This window comes from Tarenaya hassleriana, unplaced genomic scaffold (genome assembly GCF_000463585.1).
Source record: "Tarenaya hassleriana unplaced genomic scaffold, ASM46358v1 Cleome13, whole genome shotgun sequence".
Classification (NCBI taxonomy): Eukaryota; Viridiplantae; Streptophyta; class Magnoliopsida; order Brassicales; family Cleomaceae; genus Tarenaya; species Tarenaya hassleriana.
In genome coordinates this window covers 3,322,077-3,330,177 of record NW_010963495.1, presented here as the reverse complement: position 1 = coordinate 3,330,177, position 8,101 = coordinate 3,322,077, and the positions used below count along the sequence as shown (strand labels likewise).

Below are 8,101 nucleotides of genomic sequence, written 5' to 3'. Positions count from 1 at the left end.
CCCCCCCCCCCCCCCCTTGTAGACCGGTAGACATATGTTCCATTGGACCCAAGAGAGAGTGAGATGCATAATGTCTTGATTTTGGTCACTGAAGGCCCAAATGGAGAAGAAACGGCCCGCAAGCAAAGATGCCACGCTAGCTTTGATCTTTCAACCAACCAATTCGGTTCTTTCTTCCTTTTTTTTTTGTTAAACCGACGAACCTTCCTCTCCCACACTCTTGTCCAGGGCAGTTGTCTCTTTCTACCCATAGTAAAGTTCTTTCCTTTACTCATTTACGCATATACTTTCCCCATCCTTCTCTCCATATGAATAGTTTTTCTTCCCCGATTAATCATCACCGCTATGATGGATCGTATCGTTTTGTTCCTAATCTTCGTTTTCTTCCTCTTTTCAGGTGATTACTGATGTGATTGGAAATGTTTCAGTTTCTGGTTTTTTCGCTCATCTATCGAGTAACTTTTGTCTTCAATAATTGCTTCTATTGGCAGAAGTTGAGCCGATTTCGTTCAAGATCATCAACCGGTGCCGGAGTACGATATGGCCCGGTCTGCTTTCCGGCGCCAACACGGCTCAGCTACCCACCACCGGCTTTGCTCTCCCGAGCGGGAAATCCCAGACGGTCACAATACCGGTGTCGTGGTCGGGCCGGGTCTGGGCCCGAACCATGTGTTCCCGGGACCGGAGTTCGGGCTCCTTCGTCTGCTTGACCGGAGACTGCGGTTCCGGGAAGGTGGAGTGCGGCGGATCCGGGGCCAAACCGCCGGCGACCTTGGCCGAGTTCACGCTCAACGGAGCCGGAGGACTGGATTTCTACGACGTGAGCTTGGTGGACGGTTACAATCTGCCGATGCTGATCCTGCCGAAGAAGACAGTGGTGGGAGGGTGGGGCGCGACGGGATGCCTCGTTGACCTGAACGGGGCGTGCCCGAGAGAGCTGAGGGTGGTGGCGCGTGGGAGCAACAACGGATCGAGGGGCGTGGCGGGAGTAGCGTGCCGGAGCGCGTGCGAGGCCTTCGGGGACCCTGAGTACTGCTGCAGCGAGGCGTACTCGACGCCGGACGTGTGTCGGCCGTCGGTATACTCTCTCTTCTTCAAGCACGCTTGCCCTCGCTCTTACAGCTACGCCTACGACGACAAGACAAGCACTTACACTTGCGCCTCCGGTGCCGACTACGTCATCACCTTCTGCCCTCCGCCGTATACAAGGTAAGAATACGGTATTGCCCCTCCAATTATCATACGGGATTGCATAATTGATCACAGTCAGGTCGTCATTATGTGGAATTTGATTGGAGTTGTGGAGCCACAAAGTAATTAGTAAAATTGTGCGGTCAGTGTTTACTTGAGGAATTCATATATATATATATATATATGTATATGTATGTAGTGTGTCAGTGAGTGAGAAGTTGCATTAGAAGTTATGAATTCAGTAGAAACCATACAAAAGTAGAAGTATTTGTAATGCGCAGCGAGAAGGTGTTAGGGACGAGGAGGGACGGGGCAGCGGTGCCGCTGGTGAACAAGAGCATGATACACTTACGCGGAGGAAGCCTCACTCGTCTCCCCAGCCCATGCCTTCCTGTTGTCCTCTGTCTTCTCACTCTTCTTCTTCCTCTGCCTGCCAGATAACACTTTCATAGAAGATGATCCCACTGCATTTGGGGCTATGTATACTTGTCTGTAATTTGTTACCCATTCATGGATTGAAATCACAGGGAACTCCAATGACTCCCATCCCATCATTTGGTCAACGAGGCACTGTTTGTTTGGTGCTTTCCAAACCCAGTAGGATCTTCATTTGTATCATACAGTTTGGCTATGTGCCGTAGACAGTAGTCGATATGTGCACAAAAATTTGGGTCGGTCCGAGTTCGAATCCGAAACCCTTGGAACAAGTGCGGGTTCGGATCGGCGCGATTGACACGCCTAAACATACGCAGTACACAAAGTGAAGAATCTTTTTTAAAAAAAAAAGTTTAAAAAAAAAGTATGTCGGGTTAGGTTTGTTAGTTAAACAAATATGCCTCGTGAGGTTAAAAACCTCGAGACAATTACGAGTCAAAGCATCGGGCTCCGCCCAATGGCAATGGTGTGTCCTCAAAAGCCGAGAGCCAAACGAGAGGACTCCTCTGTTTCTCGCCTTACGCTCATCTACGATGTACCTCTCCACGTGTCTTAATCTCCACCGTTATTTCTTCTGACACGCATGTGTATGGAGAAGTACGTTCATTACAAGCGGTTGATATTCGGGGACCTGTATCACTTGCGAGGTCAAATCCGATTTTTTTTTTAAAATATTATCGTGTGGGTCCTCCTTCTGCAACGTGGGCCCCGTATTTTTCTGGGCCAGTTCATCGGCCCAATTATGAGACGTCCGACCGTGCGGGACATCTGTAAAGCAAACAACATAAATATAAACATGTTTATTAAACCCACTAACTCAGGAAACATAATATCCTCTTTAATTTTAAATATAAAAAGTGAACAAAATCTGTCCGCTAATAAATTCCATTTTAAATATACGCCATTATCATTAGTAGCCGTATATCTTGGAAAAAAAACTTATTATATCTCTTTCCCCTCCAAAACAATTATTCTGTTTAAAGATAAAGCATTTAAAAAAACTCAAATATTAACAATTTATCATAAAAAAAAAGTGAAACCGTGTAGATTTCCATAGTTTTGAACTCCATAGAAGAGTATTTTTCCACTTGAGCTTTGATAAATGTACCTTATGTTATCACATCACATAAATATTATAAATTATGGTAATTTAACAACAATAATAGTTTTGAGCTTAATATAGACTTTAATGTGATATGAGCCATTGGGCCCCCCACTTGTTGGTAGTATTTTTTGCTTCTGCAGATGCAGTTTTGTCGGTTTCAGTCATTGAGCCCAGAAGAAAACCCAATGGCAATTCATTTTATTTAAAAAACGGAAAAGCAAAAATACATCCCAAGCTGATAACTTCACAGTTCACGCTGCCACTCCCATTCTCTCTCTCTCTCATTTTCAGAAGAACAAAGCTCCGGACTTTTGTAGGAACCCTGAAGGAGTAGAGAAGAAGAACAAGTATCACAATGAGCATTTCTCCTCGTGGCTTTGTCACTCTCTCACTGTGCTTTGTCCTTGTGCTCTTAGCTTCTAAAGGTATGATTGCTGCTGGGTATCATGGAAAACACAAAAAAAAATCCTTCTTATGTCTCACTTGCTTAACTCGCATTCTTGCCTGGAATCTGAAAGTACAGGTTTTTTCTTCTTTGGTCATCCAGTTTTGGAAGAAAGTCACATACCTTGCGCTTTCTCTCATGGGTTTTTCCAAAAAATTTCGAAAATCTTCTACCTTTTCAGATATTCGTTCATGGGTTCGCTTGAATGTTGGTTTTATTTGTCGCTGATCTCTATTGCTTTCAGGTTCTCACGGTTCGACGTTCACGTTCATCAATCGCTGTGGATTGACCGTGTGGCCTGGCATTTTGGCAAATGCGGGCTCACCTGCCCTCGCTACCACCGGATTTGAGCTTCCTAAGGACACCTCACGCACCCTCCAAGCCTCGACCGGTTGGTCCGGCCGGTTCTGGGCCCGAACCGGCTGTAACTTCGACGGATCCGGATCCGGCGCTTGCACGACCGGAGACTGTGGCTCTGGCATGGTCGAATGCAACGGCCTCGGCGCTGTGCCGCCCGTTACCCTCGCGGAGTTCACACTCGGCACTGGAGGCAATGACTTTTACGACGTCAGCCTCGTCGACGGCTATAATCTCCCGATGGTCGTCGAAGTCTCCGGCGGTTCCGGTCAGTGCGCTGCTACCGGCTGCACCTCCGACCTAAATCGCCAGTGCCCGGCGGAGCTGCGTGTAGGTGACGGAGACGCGTGCAAGAGCGCGTGCGAGGCCTTCAGAAGCCCGGAGTACTGTTGCAGCGGCGCGTACGCAACGCCTGCCACGTGTCGGCCGTCTGTCTATTCGGAGATGTTCAAAGCGGCGTGTCCTCGTTCGTACAGCTACGCCTACGACGATGCAACCAGCACTTTCACTTGCTCCGGCGGAGATTATACGGTGACGTTTTGCCCTTCTTCTCCAAGGTAAAGGTTTGGGTTTTTCTTTTAGCATACTGACTTTGGTTCTTTTCCATGGAATCTGGGAGGATATCGACTGGACTTTCTTTCGGCGTCTTTTTTTGTTGGAAAAATCCGAACTTTATGTCTATGGGTTTCTTCGTTATGATTAGTTTTGTTACTGTTCTTTCTGAAAATTAGAGATGGGTATTGATGTTTTGTTCTTGTAAAAGGCTGATGTTTGTCTCCCTTCTTTTCACGTTACATTTGTGAAGTGCCAAGAGATCCTCTTTGATAAGGGATGGTTAGAAAAACTGTCATTTTGATGAGTTATGCTATGAAGAATAACCGAATGGTATTTCTTATGGGTGTGGTCAACAGTCAGAAGTCGACAAGTTACTCGACGCCGGGGGCAGGTTCATCAGGATCCGAAGTGGGATACACGGGCCAGGGCCAGGGATACGGATACGGGTATCAGGGAACCGGGTCGGAGTCGGGTGAGACAATGTTGCAGGACGGTTCATGGATGGCTGGTCTTGCGATGGGAGAATCTGCAAGAGCCGCTGGCCCTCCTCCGGTGGTGGCCACCCTGCTTTCCGCATTTAGCCTCTCTCCTCTCGTGCTTGGGTTTATTTGCTTGTAGCCTTTGTTTTTTTTTTCTTTCCTTTAGTTTTGCTGAAAATGTAATGTTTGGCCTTATCTTGATTTTGTGAATATCTGGGGTAGGTTGGCCAGGCCTTTTGTGTTTTAGGACTAGGGAGGGCGTGTTGGCTTTGATTGTTAGGAACATTTGAAGTTGGTGTTTCTTGCTTGGACGTCTTTTTGGTTGGGTTTGATGCGTTTTGTAATGGGTAGCAGCCTCAGACGAGGTTTGGGTGCAAAACCTTGCTCTTGTTTTTTTCGCGAAACTGCGCTTTCACTGATGTTATTGTGTGTATGTGTAAAGCTGAAGAGGTGGGTGAGGTAAATGACTGCTACCCGTTTACCTGCAAGGCTTGTTGGGTTCCATAAACCAAACTGGTCGGCGTGCGAATTGAATATGGCTATAACAGCAAGTGGGGTCAAACGCCCAGCAGCTGGTTTCATAGAGTTTGGTTGGTCGTGTCAAAATGTGAATGATGATGGATGCCACATTTTGCCTTTTTTTTTATAAAAAAAATTGTTTGAATTGATGCCTATATTGTTAGAAAAAAGCTGTCTTTCACCCCCTTTTTTGACCCATTCATTCATATGATTAAATAAGCCAGTTTTATCAAAAACTTTTTTAGGGGAGGATTTCTTTTTAAGTTATTTATTGATTCTGATGCTACAAACAAAAACTGGGCTGTTAATTCTCCGGGGCCAAAAAATATTACATAGAAATTAAGAAACGTGGAATTAGAGTGGACGCACGCTCGCTGACCATTCTTTATGATGATGACGATGATGCTGTGTTTGGATCTAATTGATTAGATTCGGAGGCGGACATGTTTGGTCTCAGGAGAAGGGGAGAGGGAGAAGGTGGAATTTACGGATCTACCCCCGTAGGTGACGGTGACCCTGTACTCCCCCAGGAAGCCGAAGAAGCTCAAGGAGGCGTGGTCGTCGCTCGCGCCCTTCACCTCACTCGTCCTCCATTCTCTGAGCATACGGTCAACCACCTCCCCCGCCGGAAGGTTCTGCAAGTTGCCGTCGGTTAGGCACATTTGGTAGCATCCGTTGGGGTGAAGTGCCGTCCACAGCATTATCCCATTTACCGACGGGTGCGAGAATCCTTCCCTCAGCACCTGCTCCAGGTACAACGCCTGGGTGTGCTGGTCGAGGCGGCTGCTGATGTCGAGCTCGGTGAGCCAGATGGGGAGGCCGAGGGTGGCCAATTTGTCCAAAGTGCCTCTCATCAACGCCACATTAGGCACCGTGAAATGCGCCTCGAGACCGATCCCGTCCATCCACACCCCGTCCCGTTGGAGCTCCCTCACCCTCCCTATGTACTCGTCCACCGTCGACTTCTCGTCCCCACACGTCTCCACCACGTTGAACTCGTTCAGGAACAGCGTGGCGAGGCCGTCCTCCTCCCTCGCCGCCTCGAAAAACCCCGACGACGCCTTCTCCCCTAGCCTCTTCTCGTAGAAGTCGAAGTGCAGCATCTCGTTGCTCACGTCCCAGTGCACGAACTCCCCTCTGTACCGTCTCATCAGGCTCCGGATCCTCCCATCTACTGCCCGCCGGAGAGGGTCGCCGGTGAGGTTGCGGACCCACCCGGGAGTGTACAGAGGGTCTTCCCAGAAGATGTTGTGTCCGCGAGCGATGAGTTTGTTGGTCCTCACGAATCGCATCATCTCGTCGGCGATGGTGTAGTTGATCTTCCCCTCTTCTGGCTCCGTCGCGTACCATTTCAGCTCGTTCTCGAACACCGTCGCGTCGAACCTCTCCACGAACCATTTCTGCCACACGACGCGACGATGTTGATTGTTGTGGTGCAATAATCCAATGGGCCTGGAAGCATGAGCTAATGGCTTACTTGGTAAGGTATGTTCCCGAGGATGGTTTTGGCGATGGCAGATCCGATGAGGAAGTCCTTGGAGATCTGCTCCACCGTCACTTGGGCTCCTCGCAGGATGTCTCCTTTTTCATCCGCCACGTGAACCGTCACAGCTCTTTTTCTCACCTGCATATACATATACATATATGGTTGTGATGTTTGACTTGAAAGTGAGGATGTGTGGATCAAAGTGGTGGAGAATTAACAGTGTTGATGATGTATTGCTGGTTGGTCTGCCACTGCTCCTGCGTGAATGGCTGCAGAGAGGCCCTGGCCACTCCTATTTGGGTGCTGCTACTGTTCTCCTTTGATGTCTGAAATTTCAACAAAAACCATTTACGAGCTTCCCCCATGTGTGAGGACAGCAATCGTGTTTAACCTGAAAGAAGAGGATGGAGAGATTGGAAGGGGAATGGAGGACGAAGCCGCCCTTGAGGAAGGACCAGCAGCCACGCCTGGCCGAGACAGAACCGATGCAGTCGAAGGTCTCGTCGTCTGTCCTCAGCATGGCTCTTACATGCTGAGCTGCTCCTGCTGATGAACCCCCTCCCTCCATCTTCACCCATACTGTTCCATAATAACAGCACCCTCCTTAGTTTGTTGTTTGCATCCTCGAGAGCAAGAAAAGCAACAACTTAACTGGAGAAGCAGTAGATGATGTGCTGAGTGAGATTCTGCAAGAGGAAAGCAGGAGTGTAATGGGCGCCCTCCACGAGAGCCACACCATATGCTTCGTCTTTCAGGATCCCTCCGTTGTAGAGCGCCCTCTCCGGCTCTAATTTACACTGCCAATTCACACGCAGTTATAATCCACCACTCAATCATCTCTCAATGAAGATGTGTATTCTGTGGCTTGGCCTACCTCCGTATAGGCCGTAGAATCATAAAAAGGCCCCTCTGCCCATCAAGAAAACAAAAAAAAAACATCCCATGAAATCAGCAGCAATGTATACAACAGAGGGCTCTTGATGTCCACAGACATGCTTTTGTGGAGAGAGGTCGGTGGGTAATGCTAAGTTAAACGCAGGAAAGTCTACAAAACCGGATGAAATACATGCAAAATATGTGTATCTAGTTGCCAGGCGTATGAATAACGTATGGCCGTACCGTATGAAGCAGCCAGGGGGAAGAGAAGGAAGAGGACCCAGAAGAAGCAAGAAACAAGACCAAACGCCCAAGAATGTTTCATGGCAATCAATCTGTTGGGTTGAACTAATTGAACAGGAAACACGCAGTGAGTGATTGGGAATTCAGAGAGATTTAAAAAGGAAAAAAAAAAGATCACAAGGGAACAGTGTCAGAAACAGGACGGCATCTCCGAAGACTTCAGAGCTCACGTGAAGTGGTTGTGTACTGTTCAAGTCTTTCATGTGATGTTGTATTTTATAGCTACTTTGGCTTGGGCTGCCTTTGCGTTAACCCAACTTTTGATTCTCTGTTTTCTTGTTTATAAGAATATATTAATATCTCCAAAACATAATGGATAGATCTTTGGACATGCTTTGAGGATGAACATG

At 47.8% G+C, this 8,101-nt stretch overlaps 3 protein-coding genes across 3 annotated transcripts; 2 read left to right on the top strand and 1 right to left on the bottom strand.

Moving 5' to 3' along the window:
* The first annotated feature begins 57 nt into the window (after positions 1–57).
* LOC104807817 (thaumatin-like protein 1b) lies at positions 58–1,771 on the top strand. Its single transcript, XM_010533239.2, has 3 exons — positions 58–397; positions 492–1,209; positions 1,473–1,771. The coding sequence occupies exons 1-3, from the start codon at positions 346–348 to the stop codon at positions 1,630–1,632; spliced, it is 930 nt and encodes a 309-aa protein (XP_010531541.1). The 5' UTR covers positions 58–345; the 3' UTR covers positions 1,633–1,771.
* A 1,154-nt stretch (positions 1,772–2,925) lies between these two features.
* On the top strand, positions 2,926–4,991 carry LOC104807818 (thaumatin-like protein 1b). The gene is made up of 3 exons (XM_010533240.2): positions 2,926–3,156; positions 3,421–4,090; positions 4,445–4,991. The coding sequence occupies exons 1-3, from the start codon at positions 3,087–3,089 to the stop codon at positions 4,704–4,706; spliced, it is 1,002 nt and encodes a 333-aa protein (XP_010531542.1). The 5' UTR covers positions 2,926–3,086; the 3' UTR covers positions 4,707–4,991.
* Positions 4,992–5,370: 379 nt separating this feature from the next.
* LOC104807819 (anti-sigma-I factor RsgI6) lies at positions 5,371–8,016 on the bottom strand. The gene is made up of 7 exons (XM_010533242.1): positions 7,692–8,016; positions 7,447–7,481; positions 7,225–7,369; positions 6,964–7,151; positions 6,791–6,898; positions 6,564–6,710; positions 5,371–6,486 (listed from the first exon to the last, which is right to left on the bottom strand). The coding sequence occupies exons 1-7, from the start codon at positions 7,771–7,773 to the stop codon at positions 5,512–5,514; spliced, it is 1,680 nt and encodes a 559-aa protein (XP_010531544.1). The 5' UTR covers positions 7,774–8,016; the 3' UTR covers positions 5,371–5,511.
* Positions 8,017–8,101: the final 85 nt, after the last annotated feature.